The sequence below is a fragment of the Pteropus alecto genome, unplaced genomic scaffold (genome assembly GCF_000325575.1).
Source record: "Pteropus alecto unplaced genomic scaffold, ASM32557v1 scaffold95, whole genome shotgun sequence".
Taxonomy (NCBI): Eukaryota; Metazoa; Chordata; class Mammalia; order Chiroptera; family Pteropodidae; genus Pteropus; species Pteropus alecto.
Window position 1 is genome coordinate 22,875,892 of NW_006441071.1, and position 22,486 is coordinate 22,898,377.

At 31.8% G+C, this 22,486-nt stretch overlaps 1 protein-coding gene and 1 pseudogene across 1 annotated transcript in view; one reads left to right on the forward strand and one right to left on the reverse strand.

Moving 5' to 3' along the window:
• VPS13A (vacuolar protein sorting 13 homolog A) overlaps positions 1-22,486 on the forward strand; it is a 176,789-nt gene that overhangs the window by 147,552 nt on the left and 6,751 nt on the right. Inside the window, 2 exon segments of the mRNA XM_025051387.1 lie at positions 4,479-4,593; positions 21,017-21,102. Of these exon segments, the coding sequence (XP_024907155.1) occupies positions 4,479-4,593; positions 21,017-21,102 (201 nt within the window).
• On the reverse strand, positions 9,209-12,328 carry LOC107196144 (annotated as a pseudogene).

A 22,486-nucleotide genomic window follows, 5' to 3' on the forward strand; every position in this document is an offset into this window, starting at 1 on the left:
TTAGTGTATTCACAAGGTTGTGCAAACATCACCACTATCTAATTCCAGGACAATTTAATCACCCCAGTAAGAAACCCTGTACCTGTCACCAGTCACTCACTGTTCCCACTACTCTCAGCCAATAGCCACTACTATTCTACTTTCTGCCTCTATGAATTTGCCTGTACTGGACATTTCATATAAACGGAATCATACAGTGAATGTATGGCCTTTTGTGGCTAGATTCTTTCATTTAGCATGTGATGTTTTCCAGGTTCATTCATGTTGTAGCATAAATGAGAACTTCATTTTTTTTTTTTTATGGGTAAATATTTCATTGTATGGATATACCACCTTTGGTTTTCTGTTCGGTAGCTGATAGATACTTAGGTTGTTTCCACTTTTTTGACTTTTATGAACACTGCTGCTAAGAACATTCATATTTTCAATCCCTTTGGGTTTGTAGTATTTAAAAGTGGAATCACTGGGTTGATACAGTAACTCCAGGTTTGAAAAACTGCCAAAATGTTTTCTTGAAACATTTCTTGAAACTTTTTGAAAAACTGCCAAAATGTTTTCCATAGCACCTTTGCTGTTTTACATCCCCACTAAAAATGTAGAAGTTTCCAATTTCTTAACATTCTAACACTAAATATTTTCCATTTTGCCTTTTTTTTTAATAGCTTACCTATTGGGTGTGAAGTAATATCTCATCGTGGCTTTGATTTGCTTTTCCTAGTGACTAATGATGTTGAGCACTTTTTCATGTGCCTATTAGCCATTTGTTATTAGCCATTTGTATGTCTTCCCTGGAGAAATGTCTGTTCAGATTCATCTACATTTTTTAATTGGGTCACTTATCTTCTTTATTGTTGAGTTGTAAAACATCTTTATAAACTCAGGAAACTAAACCCCATTTTCTCCTAATTGTGTATTGTCTTAGCTTTTTTGGTAGTGTCTTTTGATGAAGTCTAATTTATCTGTATCTTTTTAGTTGCTTATACTTTTTGTGTCATATCTAAGAAAACATTACCTAGTCCAAGGCCATGAAGATTTACACCTACAATTTCTTCTAGCCGAGTTAAAGTTTTGGCTTTTAAATTTAGGTCTTTGATCAATTTTAACTTATTTTTGTATATGAAAACAGGTTGGATCCAAATTTATTCTTTTGTCTGTTCATATCTAGTTGTTCTAGCACCGTTTGTGGTAAAGACTATATTTTTCCTACTGAATGGTCATGGTACCCCTTTCCAAAATCAGTTGACTATAAATTTGAGCTTATTCTGGATTCTCACTTCTCTTCCATTTTTCTATATGCCCATCCTTATTCCAATAACACACTGTTTTGATTACTGTAGCTTTGTAGTAAGTTTTGAAGTAGGAAGTCTGAGTCCTCTGACTTTGTTCTTTTTCAAAATTGTTTCTTTTCTGAGTCATATGAATTTTAGGATTAGTTTGTCAATATCTGTAAAAAAGACAGCTGGGACTTTGATAGGGATTGTATTGAATCTGTAGATCAGTTTGGAGATTTTTGACATTTTAACATTAAGTCTCCCAGTCTATGAAATGGATGTTTTTCTATTTATTTAGGTCTTTAATTTCTTTAAATGATGTTTTACAGTGTTCAGTGTGCATGTCTTCTTTATTCCCAAGTATTTTATTATTTTGGTTACTATTATAAATGTCTTAATTTCATTTTTGGATTGTATATTGCTAGTGTATAGAAATACAGCTAGTTTTTATATTTTGACCTTGTATTGTGCAACCTTACCAAAATTATTAGTTATTTTGTGGATTCCTTAGGGATTCCTATATATAACATCATATCTGAAAATAAAGGTAGTTTTACTTCTTCCTTTCTGATCTGGATGCCTTTGTTTCTTTTTCTTGCCTGATTGCCTTAGCTAAAACCTGTAATACAATGTTGAATAGTAGTGCCTAAGGCAGACATGTCTGTCTTGCTACTGATTTTAGGGGAGAAGATTTCATTCTTTCACCATTAAGTATGTTTTTTGTTTGTTTGTTTGTTTTTGTTTTTGTTTTTTTTATAATGTCCTTTGTTAGGTAGAGGAAGTTTCCTTCTATTCTGAGTTTGTTGAGTGCCTTATCATGAAAGGATGTTGAATTTGTCAAATGCTTTTTCTCTATCAATTAAGTTAATATTTTTTTCCTCATTAATATATGTATTACATTAATTGATTAATTGATTTTCATATGTTGAACCAACAGTGCATACCTGGGATAATCCCACTTGTTCATGATGTATAATCCTTTTTATGTGCCACTGGATTTAGTTTGCTAGTATTTTATTGAAGATTTTGTTTATAGATTCATAAGAGAAACTAGTCTGTTGTTTTCTTGTGATGTCTTTGCCTGATTTTGATATTAGAGTTAACAAGTAGAATGGAAAGAGTTTGTAAAGGATTTGTGTTAATTTTTCTTTAAACATTTCGTAAAATTCACCAGTGAACCTATCTGGATTTGACTTTTATTTCTGGTAAGTTTTTTGATTACTAATTCAGTCTGTTTGATATAGATCTAATCCAATTGTCTATTTCTTCAACTTAAATCTCTCTTTTTTTCTTTGTCATTCTAGCTAATGGTTTGTCATTTTTGTTGACTTTATCGAAGAACCAATTTTTGGTTCCATTGATTCCCTGCCTTGTTTTTCTACTTTCTATGTTAGTTATCTCTGCTCTAATCTATTATTTCTCCATTTCTGCTAGCTTCAAGTTTACTTTGCTTTTCCTTTCCTCATTTCTCAAGGTGTAAAGTTAGATTATCTATTTTGGGGTCTTCTTTAAATATTCTCTTTCACAGCTATAAATATTGCTCTGATCACTGTCTTTACTGCATCCCATAAGTTTTGGTTTATTTGTTTGTTTGTTTTTTAATTTGTCTCAAAGTAGTTTCCTTTGTGGTTTTTTCCTCTAACCTTTAGTTATTTAGGTTTCTGATGTTTACTTTCCACAAATTTGTGAATTTCCCAAATTTTCTTAAAGATTTCTAAGTTTATTCTGTGTGGTCAGATAACATGCTTTGTATGTTTTGGTACTTTTATATTTATTGAGACGTGTTTTATGGCCTAAAATATAGTCTGTCCTGGAGGATGTTTCATCTACACTTGAGAAGAACACATAGTTTGTTGTTTTTGAATTGAATGTTCTGTAGATGACTGTTAGGTGTAGTTGGATAATAATGTTCAAATCTAGTTCCTTGCTGATCTTCTGTCTATTTGATATTCATTATTGAAAGTTGGATATTAGGATAACTACTATTATTGAATTGTTTTTTTCTCTTTTGAGTACTGTCAGTTTTGTTTTATGTATTTGGGGGCTCTTTTGTTAAGTACGTATATATTTACAATTTCTGTATCTTTTTGATGTATTGACCCTTTGCTCATGGTAAAATGTTGTGTCTAATAAGAATTTTTTTGTTTAAAGTCTAATTTTTTCTGATCTCAGTATAACCGTTCCAGCTCTTTTGGTTACTATTATGTGGCATATCTTTTTCCATCCTTTTACCTTCAGCTTACTTCTTAGACTCTAAAGTGAGTCTCTTGTGGATAGCATATAATTGGATCATATTTTTATCTATTTTGCCAATCTCTGCTTTTAATTGGAAAAATTATCCATGTGTCTGTGTCTATACATGTGGATATGTTATGCAGTAAAGTGTGTTTGTATATAATAAATATTTATTGAATGTGACTATTTGTTAAATGAATGAACAAATGAATGGACCATTTTCATATAGGTCCATACAGTCAAAAATGTTAAATAAAATATTACAATACCAAATTCAGCAGTGCATATATGTATTTCAAACAATACATATCAAGCCCAAGTAGAAATGTGAGGGTATTTTAACATTAAAAAACCATGTATTTTGATATATAGCATTAATAGATTGAAGGAGATAAGCCATATGATTACATCAAATGACCAGAGGAAAAATCTTTATTTAAAATTAATTGCCCATTTTCAAAAACAGTAACAATAACAACAACAAAAGAATGATAAGCAAACTAAGAGTAGTGAACTTCCCTGGCTTGACAAAAGATTCCCTTAAAGAGAAACCATTGCTAATATCTGTACTTCATGGACAACTCTTAGAAGCTTTCTATTTAAAGTTAGAAATGAAACAGGATGCCTGCAATCTTTTCTTGTATTTAGCATTGTGGAGGAACTAGATAGTATCACAGGAAAAGAAAAAGAATATAAAAATCTTGTCGGAAATGAAAAAGCAATAATCATTTGCTGATTCTCTGCTTATTCTCTACAAAGAGTCCAAGAGACTCTGTAAACAAACTTCTTTACAGTTCTACATTTTTCTAGAGAACTTAACATTATTTGTGTCATAAAAACAGATTTGAAAATGAGAGGTTATGTAACAGTCTTATTTTATCCAAAGAAGATCCTTTTTAGTAGTGGCAATTTAAAGTCTATTAGGATTTTTTAAATAATTTTAAAAATCAAGTTGTATTTTTTTCCATCTAGGGCTACAGAGACTTCTGATGAAGTGGAGAGTCTGCGACCCCCTCGGTTCTTTAATGAAGATGGAGTTATCAGACCTTACAGGTTGAGGGATGGTACTGGAAATCAAATGTTACAGGTGGGTGAAGAAATATCTTATAAATTAATTCAGTTAAGTTAGCTTTTTTAAAGGTAACTATATAATGCTTCAAATATTTGTTAAATTATTTGAGCTTCTTTATGTTTTGCTTAATTCCATTTATAAGATTCTTATAGTTACTTAGGTTTTCATGTACATTTATTTACTATAAGATTTTTTTTTCTTTTTTACAGGCATCAAAATTTTGATATGAGAACAGTTAATGCATGACTTTGCACGTGAAAGCCAACAGTAGATTTTAGTCTTTAAATTTACAAACTACATACAGCTGTTTCAGTATTTTGAATACAAAGAAAAGCTTTTGTATTGGTAACTTTTTTGTACAGGATTTTTAGTGAATCTGATTTTTTTTTATAGGGTATTCTTAGTTCTGTACTGGATTTTTGGTAAATTTGTTGAAAGCCGTTGTGCCTATGTACCCTCATTGTTGGTGGTACTTTTTAGCCAATTAAACCATTTCTGTTTAGGGTACTTCTTTCTTTTTATCACACTTCTAGTAACTTATCAACCAGATATAGTGCTCAGTCCAATTAGGCATGGGTAAGGAAAAAATCAGGACCATTGCTGTTGTGAATTCTTTGGTTCTTAGGCTTTTCTTTTAAAGAAGTTCAAATAGCCATAACCCTCTTTTTGCTTTATGCTTGTATAGTCTATTTAAAACCACATGGAATTTGATAAGCAGTTCACATGAAAGCCATCATCTTTTAGTAAAGAAAATTAGCTTTTGGATCAGTAGACAGTTTGAAGGTAGAGTATTTTATCTGTATAGACAACTTTCTTACTTAGTAAATTGGACTTTTAAAAATCTGGATTATGGTGTAGGTAATATACCACTATACCAATTTAAATATACCAATTTAAAGTAGTTTGTGTGGTTTCGATGTGGAATACTAAAAACAAACCAGTTATTATGTTGTATACATTTGAAAATATAACCTTGAAATTTTAAATATTGTCATGTTTAATATTTTGCTCACTACATGCAGAGTATATGATTTTATATAAAATATACTTCCGTCTAATGTAGTAAAGCATAACCATTGAGTTAATGTGCAATATTTAGTAGTTTTACATTGTGTTTAAATATTTTAAAAGTATCAAAATAATTCCATATTGGACTAGAGCTGGCAATCTAGTAAGAGTCTGTACAGTCTCTACGATCACAGTATATCACTCTGTGAAAGATGGAAATGTTGCAGAAGTAACCAAAGGTTCATATAGTTGAAACCTATTTCTTCTTAGTACCCACCTTCCTTTTCAGAACACAGTTAACATGTTGCATTTCCAACATGTTGCATTTTATTGGACTGAATCCAACACCATTTAAAAAAACTAAAAATATTTCTTGAAAAACTATTTTAATAAATTTAGTAGGAAGTAAGGATAAACAGTGAGGAGAGTTTAGAAATATATCCACGTTACTAGGGAACAGATTATAATATGGAAGAAAGCCATGAAATACCAAACATTGCTCATGGTTGATAACTTGATTTCACCAACATAAATTTATTCTACACCTTCATTAATTGTTTTCTGAAGCTTTAAACTTTAGCATTTAAAGGTCATGACTTTTGACTGTATTTTAAAAGATGTATATTATTTTTATTAGGCCAGTCTTAGCAATAATGGCTAAAAGAGCTATTTAAATGACTAAAAACTCAAAATCTTTGTCAGCCATTACTTGTAATACAGTATTAGCTGGAATACCTATAGGAACTCACCAGATGCCTTAGGATGTTTGTGGTTAGCATTATTCTCTTACAGGTATAAGAAATGGATTGATTGTTGCTTTGGTGGTAATGGTGCTTTTTTGGCTCAAAACTCTGCTGTATTATTAGCAAATACTTTAAAATATACAAATACCAGTACTGTGGAAAAGAAGTAGACAATATATAAATAGGATTTAAAATCTTATCTGCTTAGATTTAATCTAAGCGATTTAACTGTGGTGCCCTTAGAAACTATTTTATAGTTTCAAATATTTCTCCTTTTATTTTTTTAATTTTCTAAAAACAATGTTCTGTGTTCACTAAATTATATATGCCAATATATAATTAAACATAAAATATACTTTCATTGTGTACCTTTCTATCTAGGAAGTAGCACATTATTTATGGTGCATCCTAGTAAATTAAAGTTGCCTACTAGAGAAATAGAATAATTCTAATATATTCACAGAGTACATTACTGACACTGAACTATTTTATACATTAAGTGTAGCAACCATTAAAGTTTAGTCTTAGGTCTATTAAGTTATGGAATATTATATCCATAATTACCATCTTACTCAAAGCTGAGAAGTCTGCTTCAAAATTATCCTGACTCTTCGAACATTTCATAATTTTACATGTTTTCCAAGCAATTTACCATACTTAACTAACCTTTGTGCTTCTTTTTTCCTTTACCATGCTTACAGAAAATTCAGGTCTACAGGGAGTGGATTATGACTCACAGTAGCAGTAGAGATGATGATGATGATGATGATGATTAGATCTCAAATGTTAAAATTCATATGTTCTTTGTCATTTTATTGGAAATGTTTCATTAACATTTGTTGTATGACTGCTATCATAACACCCGTATATATAACCATTTTAGAGAGTTAAAATACTTTTTCTTTTAAAATGTTTTTCTATACTTTTTCAAAAAGCAAAATAATTGCATTATTTAAGCACAGAAAAATGTATATCCAAAGTAGGGCATAATATATATTTCAGCATTTGCTTGTATATATTTGTAGTTTTGTAATGCAGTTTGTCTTTACAATTTAAAGTTAGACTGAAATTTTTTGCTAATGTTCACTAGCTTTATGTTAAATTATCAGTTTGTTAGCAAAATGCTAGTTTTGATGTTCTCTAAATTTTCTGGGCTGTAATGTAATGCCATTGTGTAAAAAAAAAAAAAAAGAAAAGAAAAGAAATAGTAATAGCAGTCAGTAAATATTTCATATTTAGCATTTTAAAATTATTTTTTTCAAATTTCTTTTAATAATATTAAATTTATATAACTCAAAGCCGTACGAATATGTTGTTCTATTTCAAGATTATATAGGCTAAACTACTGTTATAGGAATGAACTATTATAAGGAACATTTATGTTTGTCACGGAAGTGAAATAATTTATAGTCTAAGAATGGAAAAATGTTCATTTCATTTTACTTTTTATTCATTATATATTGTGAAACAATGAAGTTGGTTTTAGAGTCATTATATTTACTTATCATCTTACATATCTATCTTAATGAACAGAAAATTGGAAGTAGAATTACATTTGTTTAAAATCCCTTGAACAGTAAAAAGATTTAAAACAATATTATAGTAACTAGTAAACTTTGTTCTTGTGGTCTCAAGGATTCATCATTCTTAAGGTTTTATCTCTTAGAAGTAAATATGTTCTTTGACAGTATAATTGCCCTTGTTCTTTCTGTTTCTGTTTTCCTACCACAGAGATATAATCTTTTCAAGCTTCTTTGACCACAGGTATTAATTATTTTCCAGTTTTTTAAAAACAGTATATTTTTTTAGAGAAATATTTAAGACTGAGGATTACCCTATTTTACACTAGTAAAATAGAGTAATACTTCTGGGTTTCTACCTAAAGAAATGCATTATATATAGTAAAATATATTTTGTACAGGTCCTATATCTTCTTGATGGAAATATGGGACCTGTACAAAATATATTTTACTCCTCATCAAATATATAGAAAATTAGTTTTTTTGTTTTACACCAGTGTTTTCTTAATGGAGATATACAACCTGGACAAAAATATCTTCTTATCCCTCATCAAATATATAGAAGAGAGTTCAATTATGGGACTTTAATGAGATGAACAGTTCTTTTGTTCATTAGTGATTCTATAATTAGAACTTTAAAAATGGAAGTATCCATCTAATAAGAAAGTCGAATGAGAAAGCTGTGTTTGAAAGATAATGCAATATTATACCTTTCCATATCCTTTATTTTCCCAATTTCTACATGGTATTTGCTTATGTGTAGAAAAGGAGTTCTCTCTTAAGGGAGTCATTGCTCATTCGTTATTTTGTTTTGTGTCTACTAGACACTTGAATAATATATTGAAAACTGGCAGGAAGAAAAATTTTCCTGAAATTGCAGATACCTAGCATCATGGATAAGTTTATTAAAGCCTATAAATGAATTAATTAGTGCTCATATTGCATATAGATATAACAAATGTAAATCCAGAATAATATTGCTAACTTTCAATATTCTTTATAGCAAAGGAAGTCAGAATAAATTTGAATTTGCTCCTATATTTACAATACTCAGGATTTTATAAATTTTACCTTTTGAAATAGTTCAAAACACCTATCATCAATACAATATTGAATATTGATTTTAAGGTCATGTTATTGAAGTTTACAGATGGAACCATTGTTGATCCATGACTAGTACATCAATGTTCAACATGATATATATGCTATTGTATTCATATCCCAACTCTGTATACACCAAAGAGTGATGACCACTGTGGTAGCTGCCACACTAGTTTGTCTGATTTGAGTCCTGTGGCGGAGTTTTGTGTTATGCTTTTCTGTGGCGATGGGAGGAGGACCAGAAACAACCGTCCCAGATGTTATTCGAATACTTTTTTCTATTGCTCTTCAAGCCCCTGTTTTTCATTTTACAGATGTCCTTGTAAATTTATCATTTATTATAGTAGTCCAAAAATATTAAAGGTCCTATGAGGTCTAAATAAGATATACGGATTATACAGTTAGATCAAGTAGTACTTATAATGAATATATAACAAGAATGTCAGTTTTATGTATTAGTCTATCCTTGCACCTTTGGGATACATGGAGATCAATTTAAAATGTTTAGAGTGTTAATTTAGTCTTTAATTTCAGTGGAGGAATGTTCAAATTCACGAAGTACAGTGAGTATAAGTAATAATATACAAAACATTATATAGTAGACTTGGATTTGTGTACTTTAATTTATTTCTCCTTTTTATTAGTAAGAAATGGCATGCACTTTAATTTGTCAAAAGCAGTTCTGGCAGCAACATTCTACTTCTTTTACATAGTAAAGTGAATACCAGAACTACAAAATCGGGAGATGTAAAAGAATTATTATTGGGAAAGGAAGTTGTCAAGTGAAACAACAGCAAATGAAGAACAAATAGGAAACTCCTAGTTGTCACTAGTACACAAGCCCTCCATCATATATGATACAGGAGGCATTTCAATTTGTGACCTGCCCTCCTAGCCTAGAAATATCAAATGCTTTTCCATTCAATCTAATACTTCTGGATTTCTACCTAAAGAAATACATTAAGAACATGGAAAAGTTGCTTACTGAAAGGAAACCCCCAAAGAAGAATAAGGGAGTGAATGTAGAAATTAAGAAGTTATGTAGAACTATTTATAATTAACTATATTTTCATATCTTCACAGTAATACAAAACAGTCACTTGCAGTACTGGTTCAGATTACTTAAATACCAGATACATTTTTAGTCCTTCGCATATGTGTTTGGGAGTTACTTGTGTTTATAAGAAATGAAGCTATTAATACTTTTCTATTACAGTCACTGCACACCAGGAGGCAAAACAAGTCAAGAAATGGAGTTTTCCCAAAGCTACTGTGAAAAGATTATAAATAGTTGATTCCATACACATGAATGGTTTCTTTGCTATAGGAAATCCAAATGGAATGGGGAATGGAGATGTGTAAAAGGTTTCTTGAGGGGAAGAAAGACACCTTGTATATAATTAGTTTTCTGCTCCTTCTGCTACATCACATTCTTCTCCTGCATGGTCTGATGTCCATATGTTAGGTTGTGTCTAAGCTTCTTCGTGATAAAGATAGCTGTCTTTGTGCAAATCTTCATTCATTGTATCAAGTTCTATAATGGCCTCATCAAAAGCCATTTTAGCCAGTGTGCAGGCAAGCTCTGGGTTATTAAGGGTCTCATAGTATAATACAGAAAATTTAAAAGAGCCAGCACAAAATGAATTGGGTGTGTGGGTTGCATCTCTTTCCTCCTTATATCAAAAGCCTCTTATATCAATGATAAGCTCCTTGGGCATTATCATTTGTTTTTGATCATCACCTCATGCAAGGTACTAGAAGCAACCTCCTTTCATTTTCAGATAGAAGACCTTGCTCTCTGAATTAGTTGTGTTGGCCATTAAATACTTACCCCAAAATTCCACTATGGTGGTGCAGATTAGACCTCAGTTCAGACTCCCGCTTTCTCTCGATAGTCCTAAATCAGATGCAACTTGTTATAAGTGTTGATTTTCTGCTCGATGCTCGAGATGACCCTCCAGGCAGAACTGTGGCCCCTGACCACATTCTAGTAGGCCACTGAGCAGGTTGCTCTCACTGGACAGCTTGGTTTGGTGCCCTACTCTGTCACGGTCTCCATCCAGGTGGCATGTTCTTGTAGCGCTCGGCCGGCATAGCCAGCTTTGCTTCTGGATCAGCTCTGTCCTCCATGGGGATGAGGAGGAGAGCAAGGGCGAGCATGGACCAGGATCCAGAGGAGGCGTGCTGAGGGCCTTCACATTTCCGTGGCCATGGTACGAGTCCCACCACTTTGATCCACTTTGGGCTTTAACCAAGGACTCTCCCATCTCATAAAATTGGTTTTTAATGTAACCTCCTTCATTGTATGTACATATTCTAAAAAATGAAATGGTAAAGATAGCTTCTAAATTACAGTATGCCATTCCTCTGGAGATGCTTAAGTATTAGAGCATTCAAATTTTTGAACAAATAAACAGGATAGAAATTTACTACGTATATTCTTCTTAAGTAGGCATACTGTGTTTTTCTACTGTTATCATTTGTCAATAACCTGTTAACTACGTATGTCTACAAAGATTTTCTGAATGTATTCAATAATACTTGGGGTTTCTATAAATTAAAAAATTTAGCAATCCATACATCCATGGATAAAGCTAACTCCTTGTTATGGATCAGCTAACATAGATTCTCAATCTACAATTTTAGTATGTTACAAGAAACATGAAAAAATTTTTAAAGTAGATTATTTTCTACATCGTTAAAGTAATATATGTTCAGTAAAGTAGGAAATAACAGTAAAAAAATTCTGTCTCCCCACCATTAATGGTGTATTTCCCTTTTAGCTTTTTTATGTGATTATGATCCAAATATATAAATTTCTGTTACATATTTTTTTATTTTATTATGTTTTTATAAACAGAACTATTAACTTGTAAAAATTTTAAAAGTCACTCATTCATAGGATAATCTCCAATATGAGAAGCCTGGTTTTTATTTCCAGAATACATATATAGCAGAACTTTTTCTTTATTTTTATAGCTTCTGCTTTTTGATTGAACATACTTCTAGCTTTTGATTTTACCTTATAAAAAAATTTCTTCCCCTTAAATCTCCTCTTAAAATGTGTGTGATGTGTATGTGACCTTGTGTCCTTCATTGTGTATGAATATTGACAGTCGGATTGTCCCATGGGGGTACTATGTTCTTACCCATTTCAGATATTTTGAAATTTTCTCTGTTTGAATCTCTTACATAGATATCATGGTTGCCATTATGTAAATTGTTGTAGAAGGGAGGCTGTTTTTGTTTGTTGTATATTTCTTTTTTTTCAGAAATTACAGGTTTATAATTAGCTCCAAACACTGCCTTAATAGCAGTTGGAAGATAACTGCCTTCAGCCGACGTGGTCTTTCCCTTTACTTCGGGAGGAGAATTACAACTGACCTGGAAGAAAGGGCTTACCATAGGCAGTCAGATCCCCAGAGTAATGCCGAATACTCTTCCTGGCTTCATCTGAAATTTTGAGTAAGTGCACTCAAAGAATTAGGAGACAAAGGCTTATTGGATTTCACTCTTCATTTTGTAACTCTTCCTTTTCAGAAGCATACTTCTGAATGGGATGAGAAAACTGAAGAGAGCCAAATTCTGGTATCCCGGCAAGTTAGAGTTTTAGCATCACAGATAAAGCAGGTCCCATGGAAAAGGAGGTTACCTATCCAGCTTGCATACAGTTCTCATACCTCATACCTCATTTATTCGTTTAGCAGAAATCTCTTGGAGAGTCTTTGGTACATCATTTTTGAAGGTCCACACTTTTGAACATTTAGTAGTAAGTCCCACTAATTTTATTTTGGACCAATAGAGTAAGTAATTCACTGCACTCAAAACCTTGCAGTATGAAATAAAAATACTTTTTGAATAAGACTTTGAAATTATGTCTTTTTCTAGAGGTGATAGTTACACTTAGGGAGATTTTAATTTTCTTTTTCTCAAGTGTAAAATGAATTTTTTGTTTCTCTTTTTTAATACAGTAACTTGATTTTAATATAGCAACTTGAGACTAATTATTTTTGTAAATCTTTTTTAAAAGTTTGACATCATTGCATTCCTTAAATTTGTAAATGTATTAAGGAAAGATAAATACTAGTAAAATAGAAAATTTAATATTTAGTTTTAAAAGAAATTCTCAAATATTAAGCTCAAGTAGGTTCAGCTTGAGTCATCTTACCGAGGATGTGCAAATAGAGCTAAAATTCTGTAGTAGATATGAATTTAGAAGGTCTCTAGTCTTTATTTAGCTAAAGGTACTATGCTATAACCTGGAACTCAACTCATGACTTCTCTACCGATGTGTTAGAGCTCTGCTTAAAGCTCTCCCTGGTTACTTCGGATGGAACAGAGATTCTCAGCATAAGTTGAGTTTAGTAAAGTTCATTTAGATTTTTTTTTTTTTTTTTTTTTTTTTTTAGTGTGTACTCTAACAATAGTGTTGAAAGACTTTAGTGTAAGTTTGAAGTTTATTTTCTTATTGGCCGAATATCCTGTGAAAAAAGAATGTTCTTTTGCTAAATGAAACCATTCATTTACATACAAAATTAGATTGGAGACCCCTTTCATTCACCTGAAAACAAAATTTGATGTCATCTGTGAAAGGAAGCACCATGTATACTTTGTCATTTCTTTGTCAGTTAAGAGTCTTTAGTTATAAATTCAAATGAAATTTATCTCCTACTTACTGAACTTTAATGCCAGTTTTTCAGTGAAAATTTACCACTGTAAAGAATCCTATAAGAAGCAGTGTGGAGAAATGTACGTTTAGCTATTTTGTGGTCCTTCAGGCCTAAGTAGTTGTTTTAGTTGGGAGATCCCATGAAGCTGCAGTTTGGAATATAAGTGTGGAAGGCTGGATATTACATGTAAATTTTCTGAAATAAATTGCCAGGCTATTCTGAATTTTAAAATTGCCAAAAGAGTAAATGTATAATTATGTATAATTGAATTTCTGCTGGATGATTTGATAGCGTAGTTTATATGCATACAAAGAAAAAAATTAATGCTGTGTATTCTTTATGCATGTATTTATTAAACTCCTATTGGTTATGCATTAGACAGTCTTCTAGAACTTAAGGTGTAGCCTTGAAGAAAATAGTTAAAATTCCTGCTCATCTCATGAGATTATAATTGTAATGAGCTTTATTATTCTGGTGATCAGGAATAAAACATACCATGTTGTCCAACCCTGTAATGCGGGATCTTCACAGTGTCTTTTTGACTGTGGATGAGCTGATATGTGTGAGGCCCTGAGGAACTGTAGGAATCAAAAGAAAAATAAGATATGCCCAATCTTCTAAAGAGTGATTCCTAGATATTATATGAAATTGAAGCTTTGTCAGGGACATGATACAGTTTGTGGGATATCTGAACCCATATTCCAATGAGCTGTTAAAATGGGATCCCAGTGCATCTACTGGAATATATGTAGTTTTTCCATACTCATGTTGACAATAATTATCTGAGATGCAGCAATACCCTATCATAGCTTAGGACCTGGATTCTGGAACTAAGTAAATGAGTTCATTCCAGCCTTTTTCTTTTATTGGCTTTATAATCTTTTACTATGCTTGTCTGACCTCAGTTTCCAGACAGCAAAATGGAGATAATTATAGTGCTTAAGATTACCTTGGTGTTGAGATATACATAACACCAGAGAACAGTAGTTTGTGATGTTACTAGGATTAAAACAAGTAAGGTCATGTCTGTGATTATTAGTACAATGTCTGATAACTAATTATATTTTTATTATTCCAAATGGATAGCACTTGATGCTAGTTCTTGCTCATCACTGATATAATTCTGTATTCCTCATTCGTCTCCTCTTTACCAAGATAAAAGCATCATTAAATCTTATCCTTTTTTTCTTTCAAGATTAATAGAATACTTTAGTTAAAATACCAGGACAATTTTCACACACTAACTGATGAGCAGTACAAACAATAAAACCTCAGTGATTTGGTCTGCTCTGTATTATACAGTGTTTTTAAAGAAATGTTATTGTTGTTTTCAATTATACATGGTATCATGAGTCAGTAGTGTTCCCCAAAAGAGGTTCTGCTGGAAATGCATTACAAGAGACTCTTGTAACTATCCACTTAAATTATTTCTGACCCACCTCTCTGGCCTTTTTTCTAGAATGTATTTGGTAGGTTAATTAATGGTCCGTTTTCAATGCACATAATTATGTCATGAACATAATTCTGTCTTTCTCCAGACCATTTTAATTGAACCAGTTGATGACAATTCATATTAAGGTAATAGTTTTATTTTATTTGCTTTTATGTCACATGGTTATGCTCAGCTTTCTTGCCCTGTCTAAGCTATCAACATAGTTTATAGTTTGACAGTTGAAATAGCTCAATAGTATGGGAGGAGACAAAGGTATGGGGGACTAAATAAGGGCTAATTCCTCTTCAGATTTGATGACGCTCAGATTTGATTTTTTTAAAAAACCAACTTGGCTCATGGAATAAGCTAACTATCACTTTCCAGTTCTGTTTACATTTATTCTATTAGGTATATGAAATCACTGAGCTTTGAGATAATGAATTTCTACTGTTTGATCCTAAAGCTTGGTTCAATGCCTGTTTTTCCTGGCCATGACCCTCAGAGTCTTTTGAAGTGGATTAGTAAAACATTTTTTATTTATAACCTTTAATCAGATAACTCGAAGTTATGCTTATTGACTATAATTTTCTCTAAATATAAGATTGTTTTGAACAAGGTGTCTATTTCTTAACTAATTGAGAAATGGTAGCATTTACCCTTTTAGTTTAAAATTATCTGCCTGAACTTTGTTGCTTTTAAAGTAAGTTTAATTTTTTAGTATAAGCTGTTCATAAACCTTTCCTCTTTTCCTGTCATCTCCAGTAGATTTTCTTGCTTGATAGCATTCTTACTTTTACTTTACCTTTTATCTAGATAAATTTCATTTTCCTTTTATCCCCCATGACCTTTAGAAAAATGAGATATTAATCAGATTTTCTTTTTTGCTGAATTTTGTGTTCTTATACTTTGTATATTTCCCACACATTATTAGCACTTTACAGTCAGGCCTTCATATCCACCGGTTCTGCCAATCCTGCATTGAATTGAATCCGAGGATATGAAACTTGCTGATGCAGAGGGCGAACTAAGGGACTTGAGCATCTGCAGATTCTGGTGTCCAGGGAGTAGACTGGAACCAATTCCCTGCCAATACTGAGAGACAAGTATATATTGTTTGGGATCTAAAATCTTCTGTGTTAGTGATTTGTTCCTAATATCTTATCATATTTTGCTTTTTTTCCAAAAATATTTTTATTATAGAACTCTACTTCATAGCATTTGTATAATTTGAGAGTGTTAGCATGTTTTCTGCATAGTAATTTCTAGTTTATGTTCTCTCTTTAAAGTATTGGGAACATGGATTTAGTAGAGGGTAACCCTGATACCAGTGTCTTTCAAGTTCCTGTTTTCTGTGTGACTCTGAGTTTGTGACCACTCTGAGTCTGTGACCAAATAAGGTTAACATACTTGTATTTTCTAATGCAAAATGGATCCTTTTACCAATAATCATACATTTTAAATTATCTATAGATTCTGACAATTATATGTAATGAATGTAGTTACCTTTGTATTTTTCCATTTATTTCTTTAAGAAAGTTCTCAAATGATGATAGGTAATTCATATATACTTTTTATGAATAAGGCAAAAATTGTTTTTCCTTTAACATTCTAGCATGTTAAATTGGGCTAACATATCTAAAGCACAGGCTATTGTGCTTAATACTTCAGCTAAGTCATTTGATATTTCAGTCAAATCGTGGTCTTTTTGCAAAGGCTCTACATAGTGACTCAGCCTTGGTTTTGCTGGTTTATTAATTTTAAAGGGTATCACAATTACTTTAGTAGAAACATTCAAAGCTAACATCTGTTTGAGATGGAGAAAGATAGGACATTAACACTAAATTATTTGGACCCTGTTAACCTAAAGAAAACCAACGGGCCTGAACTGCTTTAGCTGCTTAACTCAGCAATATCCAGCATTCAAGGATACTGAAGACATTTTTGAGGCACCGTAAGAGGAGACATCATGGTATAGTGAAAAGCAGTGAAATTAAAAGTGAAGAAACCACTTTTCTGAGCCCACTTTTGTAATTGACAGTGTGACCCCAAGCAAGTCACTTAACTATAACCTAACTACACTAGGTCATTGTGAAGATTAGATGTTTAAGACACCTGGTACTCGATTTCTTCATGTCTTAAAGGAAGAGATTGGTTTAGACTGTACAATAACATTCCTTTAGGTGTAAAATTCTGTTGTTATTTTCCCCTAAAATAACATGACATTTTGAAAAGCATAAAGCTTTCTATACAGAAAATTTATCAAGTCAAATAATTAGGCAGAAAGTTGTTACCAAAGCATGGCATTTGTAGACTCTACAGCATGATGGAAGGTGGTGGCTGATAAGCTATCACATTCCCATTCGCTCCCATGCTTCTATGGGATTAAGTTCCAAAGTTTTAGCTTCTGCTTACAGTGCTGTTCTTAGTCCATATTCATGTGTTTGTAATGGAGACTGACCAGTAAAATTTTGTTGTGTAAGGAGTTATCTTTGACATTTATTCAAATTTATCCATTCTAATAACAAAGAATATGGTTCATTATATGTTTCATAGTAGATGGTTTGGATCATAATGTGCATTTATCTTTCAAGTGTTGTATAAGGTTTTTGATGAACTCCAGAAAACATTGCATGATTGACCTTTTTTGTTTAGCTTTTATTTATACCAGATGCTACTGTGACTATTGAAATTGGTTTAATTGCTTATAAGCACAGGTTATATTTTATTAAAGTACGGGCTAAAAAGTGAAAAGTGATGAGATGCAGGCTCAACTCCAATGCCCAAACTTAACACAATATTGAAATAGAAGCTAGGTACTGAGGTTAAGGTTGAACCATAGCTTTTAAGTTATTTGAAGATTATTATCTATTAATAGGATATATTGATATTTTTTTTTGACTCCTAGTAGCAGTGATGTTCTTGAAGAGATCAACATTTCTATTCTTGATTTTAAAACTTGGCCATATAGGACAAAAGAAAGTAAATGCTTTTGAGCCAATTTCTTATGAAATACCACAGAAGTGAAGCAAAAGATTGTAAAGTTAAAAATAAAGCTTTGCTTCCACTCCCACTATTATCCTTTCTAAGCCCAGAGATAAGTGCAATGAACAGATTGGTGTGTTACTACCAACCCTTCCAGAAATTTTCTGTGCGTTTATATATAAGTATACCTGTATGTGTTTCTGCACCCCTCATTTGTTCTCAGTAATTTCACTTCGTATTATCTTGCACATCTGTCTATATTAGTACACAAGCCTACCTTTTTCTTTTTTATGGCCGTATAATATCATCCCATTGTATGACTATTCTATAGTTTAAATAGTCCCTATTAATGAACACTTAACATTTTTTGCTTTTAACACTGTTACCATGAAGATTTCTATATGTATATCTTGACATACTTTTGCATAAGATAAATACTTGCCCTGGAATTGCCAACCCAATGAGTATGTTTAATTGATTTGCATTTTCTTGATTTCGAGTTAAGTTGAATATTTTCTCATATGTTTATTGTTCACATTTTGTTTGTTTTGCTGAACTACCTGTTCATAAACCTGTCACATTTTTCAATTAGTTTATTTACCTTTCTTCTATTGGTTTATTCATATTCATAGAATTCTGTTATGATATTAGCTCTATATCTCTATTGTTAAATATTTTCCCAACTTATTTTTTTATTTTTGTTATTTTATTTCTATTTGCTTATTGTTTTGCCATTCAGAGGTGTCTAATTTCCATGTACTTAGGGATTTTTACATTAAGTTTTATTGACTTTTTGTTTTATGTTTAAGTCTTTCCCACTACAGTTTTGTTTTGTATACTTAAATAAATGAATCCTGTGGAAGGAATTAATTTGGTATAAAGAGAGAAGCAGGGATTCATTTTTAGCCAGTTAGTTGCCTGAAACACCATTTATGTAATAATACACACTTTTGCCCAGGAATCAGAAATGCTGTGTTGATTTCGTAAATTCCTGTATATAGATATATAGGATTTTATAAAGTCCTGTGTGCATTTTGGTCATTTTCTGGAATCTGTTTCTTCTATTGATATGTCTGTATATAAGTTCTACCAGCACCAAACTGTTTCACTACTGCAACTGATAAATTGTATTAATATCTGCTAAGGCAGTTCTAATTCTCCTTTCAAAATTTACTGGATATTATCACTTTTTCTTAGATAAATATTAGTATTTTGTTAAATCTTTCCCAAAACAAACTAAGAAACACTATCCTGGAATCAAGGAGAGAAAGAGAGAAGAGGGGGAGAAGGGGGAACAGGGAGGGAGGGAGTGAGGGAGGTGGGGAGAGAGAGAGAGAGTGAGTGAGTGAGTGAGAGTGAGCGTGCGCGCGCGTGTGTGTGTGTGTGTGTGTGTGTGTGTGTGTAAAACTCTGGGTGGGGAGATAACATCTTTATTATAATGAATTTTTCTATCCAGGAATAAGAAATAGATTTCCCTATTCAAATTTTGTTTTTCCCCTCGATACTGTGTTTTAACTTTTATCACATAAATTCTGTATGTTATGTGTTAAACTTGAGGATAACTTTCTTTTTATTTCCCTTGTAAACAGGATTTTTTCCTTCTATTTTTCAAGTTGACTATTGTGTTTATAAAATAAAGTTACTGAGTTTTGTGTACTTGAGCTTTCCAGATAGATCTTATCTGCAAATAATTTCTACTCTTCCTCTCCAATATTTGATTCTTCTTTCTCTTAATAATGTTTATTTTCTTAACACATGACCCATTTTGCGTAGTTTTTCAAATTTATTTGCATAATTTGTTATCTAATAGTTCACATTAATTTCTTCTGAACCTGTGGTTATGTTCCTTTTTCATTTGTAATTCAAGGAATTTGTATTTATTTGCCCTACCTACTATAAGATACAGTAAAGATACTCTTTACTCAATACTGTAATCTTTGAAGTTAGAAAATTCTACTATGCATTAATTCGTATGCCTCATCTTGTTGTAGTTGGATTTTTTGTTGTCATGGTGGTGGTTTTAACTTCTGTCTTCAGTAGAAATGAAGACTATTCTATGAGGCTTCTCAACCATGATTATTATGAAGTCACTTGTTAGTCTTCTTCTAGGTTAAATAACTTTAGTTTTTTTGATATACACTCATGGAACATAATTTTCTTTGTATCCTCTCTTTGGATTTCATCAAGAGATCTAACATGTTGGCTAAATTCTTAACATAGGTCTTATTGGGGAATCTTAGTCACAATTACTTTGCTTGCCTTTAAAAAATAGTAGTCTGGTCTACATATTTTAAGTAGCCAAACTAACCACATCCTCAGAGCAAATAGTATTTAGAACAGATTTAAAATTGATCTAGTTTCTTTTGTTTATATAGTAATATTTTCTGACACAAAGGATTATTAATTTCATGGATAGACAGTGTTTCAACCGTCTTGAAAATAAAGGCCATTGCATATGCTAATTAGATGCTGGGTTTCCCATTAGTCTGGGAACACTCTGCTCCTTTTTTTTTAATGAGTTGTGAGATTAGCAAAGAAAATCATGTTTGTAAGGCAGATAGGGAGAGACAAGGTGGGAGCTAATAGTAATTTATATGGTACATATGTTTAAATATGTGTTTACATATATTTTTGTATAGATGTGATCAAATATTAATATATTTTCCAAGATAATATGAATGTGATAGTTTAATACAAACCTAATAGGCTCAGTTTAAACTTTGTAAGATAATGTCTCTTAAAAATTCAGCATTAAATATTGGCTTAGCTGCAATTGAGTAATCTTAAATAAAGCAGTGCAGATAGGTGCTTTTAAAAAGGAAGCAGCAATGATTTTGTGAATATTCAACTTTCTGATGATATATTTACTATATAATTGTTAACGACTTGCCTCCATTGAGAGGTGGTTTTTAAAGGATCAAAAGAGATTACTTGCATTATAATAGTAATTTTATTGATTTTCTCACTTTCACTTTTTTTTAGGTCATGGAAAATGGAAGATTTGCAAAATACAAATATTTTACCCATGTCATGATCAATAAAACAGATATGTTAATGATAACCAAAAGGTAACTTTCTCTAATATAATTTGATGAGGGGTTAACTGACAACCACTCATGAAGTGAAGCAGTTGTTATTCACCTTTTGTTCCAGAGATGCTCCCAGCTATAGCCAAATTCTCAAACAGACCTTTAGGCAGTAGAAGGTACATGCAAAAATACAGTGGCATAGCCTCAGAGGGGCATGTTTTTGCAGGAGTCATTTTTTTACTGGGGAAAAGAATGAGCAAGTGCACTATTAATATGGAGATTTGGGGATGGCAGAGTGAAAATGTGACTGAGGGGGAGAGATTATGGCTAAATAGGAAGGAGTGGTCAGCAAACCTGTGTAGTTTTATTCACTATTGAAAAGGTGAGGTTATATAAGCATCTTGTTAGTTTAAGTTGACTATTGAATTTAGTCATTTTTAATGTTTTTAATACTAATAATTTCCAAGTCTTAAAATTTACAGCACTATTTTAATTTTCTTATACAAAAAGTAACACAGTCTTGAAAATAAACTTAAAGGCCATTGCATAGACTTTAAACTCACACACTATTAGAACGTATACATGTGAAAGTCAGTCTTCATTCCATCCCAGATACCAGTTCCTCTTTCCCCCTTCCCAGAGGCAGCCACTTTTACTTGTTTCCTTTGTATCATTCCTGAAATATTCTTCCCCTGTGCAAGCATTCACACATATTTTTTAATATAAATGGAAATCTATTATATACACAATTCTGTATATAACTTTAATTTTTTATTTAAGATCTGTGTCTTGAAGATTATTCCATGTCAGCATATGGAGATATTTCTTAAGTGGTAAATGACTGCCTAGTATTTAGTAGTATGTACTGTAATTTACATCTAAATCGTTTCTAAACTTTTATAGTTACAGACAGTGCTTCAGCATTTTGTTCATAGGAGTTTTCAATCATGTTTTTGTTAACCTCATTGACTAAAGGAAGAGTGACTCATTAGAGTTAAACAAAGCTTGCAACATTTTAAAAATTACCTTCTTTTCGACATAGTGGAACTCTTAAAATAAGGTCACATAAACCTTGCCATAGTCAGGGAACTGTGTGAGTTGTAATGATCGAAAGGTAATATTTATTCTTAGGATTTTCTTTCCAAGTTTCAGATTTGAGGATAAAAAGGTCTTTAAATCAAGAGAAGGAATACTAGTTACCTGCTATGAGATTAGCCTATCTTTGATTTTTCACATGGTTGAAGACATACTAGAGGACCAGTAGGTTTGTTCCACAGCCCCTACGCTCCAGGATTGGTGAAAGAGGGTATCAGACAGGAAACTGAGAGATGTAAGTCCTGATAAGTTTTCTCTTCCATTCTAGCCAAGAGCCAGGTTTTTCTTTAACTCAATTCCTTAACTTAAAGTATAGTTGCTTAAAGAA